General features: G+C 58.3%; 1 protein-coding gene across 1 annotated transcript in view; it reads right to left on the bottom strand.

The window, feature by feature from the left end:
- Window positions 1-472: 472 nt before the first annotated feature.
- VOLCADRAFT_62675 (uncharacterized protein) overlaps window positions 473-1575 on the bottom strand; it is a gene marked incomplete at both ends in the record, with an annotated part of 9465 nt that continues 8362 nt past the window's right edge. The window contains 2 exons of the mRNA XM_002952552.1: window positions 473-666; window positions 986-1148. Coding sequence (XP_002952598.1) covers window positions 473-666; window positions 986-1148 — 357 coding nt within the window. The remainder of the gene's footprint in view (window positions 667-985; window positions 1149-1575) is intronic.

Consider the following 1575-nt stretch of genomic DNA (forward strand, 5'->3'; position numbering starts at 1 on the left):
TTGAAACCGCCTGCATGCCACCCACCCACCCACCCACCCGCACATGCAAGCACCCTGCAAACAAACAGACAAACAAACAGACAGACAGACAGCAGGAGGTCTGCAGCAGATAGCAGACAGTGATCAGCCTTGACGACCCCTCAGCTCACATAGATGAAATACACTCACACTCCCTCCCCATGTCCCCCACCACCTGACATATAGCACACACCCAGCAGAGCTTTGAAAACAGCTCCCTCCCGCCTTCACGGGCTTTCATTAACATAACAGGCGCTGAACATGCGTTTGGATCCTGATATGCCGCAGTTGACGATGACGACGAAGAGATTGGTGTTGACAATGATGTTGGTGATGAGAACGATTATGTTGACGATGATGACAATGACGACGTCCGCATCCACAATCCATCACATATGCATGCATGCATGCACACACACACACATACATACAGCCATGCGCACATACACATGCCTCAGGGCCTCAGGGACTCAGCGACAGCTCCCAACCACACCGCCACCGCTCGGGCCCCGGGATCCGCCACCTCCGCCAACACCTCCGCAGGCACGTACGACGCTCGTCCCGCCGTCGCCGCCATGCCACGGGTCGCCTCAGCGCCCGCTGCCGCCGCGCTTGCCGCCGCCGCCGCTGCCGCCGCCGCGTCGGCGCCTGCAGTACCATTACATACATACATATCGTTCGTTAGTAGTCAGGTTGTGTGCAAGGAGTGCGTGAAGCAGTATTAGCCGCTGCCGGCTGCTGGGGCCGGCACGAGCCCGGCTCAAGGCATTGGAGTCGTGCTGTGGGGTTACAATGGTGTACGGAGATGTACGGAGGTGTACGAAGCGGAAGAGGTTGTGTGACGATACGAACTTGTGGACGCCACCCTACGAATGAGACGGCCCTAATCCGCGCTAGGAGACACGTGTAAAGGGCCGTACTGTCTGATGTACTGCGTATGGTGTACGGTTAAAAGGCCGATACTCACCCGACTCCAGGCTGGTGGCCAGCGCATCCCGCGCCGGCAGCAACGCATCCAGCATCGTACGACAGCCGACGTCCGCGCGGCCGTACTTCTGTACGGCAGCCAGACCGGCCGAGAGCGCGCCCAGCCAGTCTTTCGGCGAGACATCGTACATGGGAGAACTCGACTGTCGTACACAGCATTACATACATGCATTACATACGGGGGCAGTGGAATGTCTTCAGGGGGTGGGCCAGCTAGAGGGTTGTTAGCTTTTCAGCCCTGTTCCTGAAGGTTAAATGTAAGTTAGTTGATTAGTTATTAGTCGTTGGTTAGTTACTGGCTCTAAAGCCCTGCGTCCGGATTCATCCGGACTTCACAACTGCCTGTCTGCAGGGCCCTCACAACCACCTCCCATCAGTGTACGACAGCACCCTCGTTCACATACACATACCTTCCACTAGGCCCCTAACCCCCGATAGCAAACCCCGACTATCCGTACAGCCTCACGTGCCCTCCCCTGCCCTCAACCCTGCCCTTCCCCACCACCCGCCTTGTCTCCCCGCCCCGTCCCCCCTCCCCGCCCTGAACTACATTCCCCCCCTCCCCCGCCC

Source organism: Volvox carteri (assembly GCF_000143455.1).
Source record: "Volvox carteri f. nagariensis unplaced genomic scaffold VOLCAscaffold_30, whole genome shotgun sequence".
Lineage (NCBI taxonomy): Eukaryota > Viridiplantae > Chlorophyta > Chlorophyceae > Chlamydomonadales > Volvocaceae > Volvox > Volvox carteri.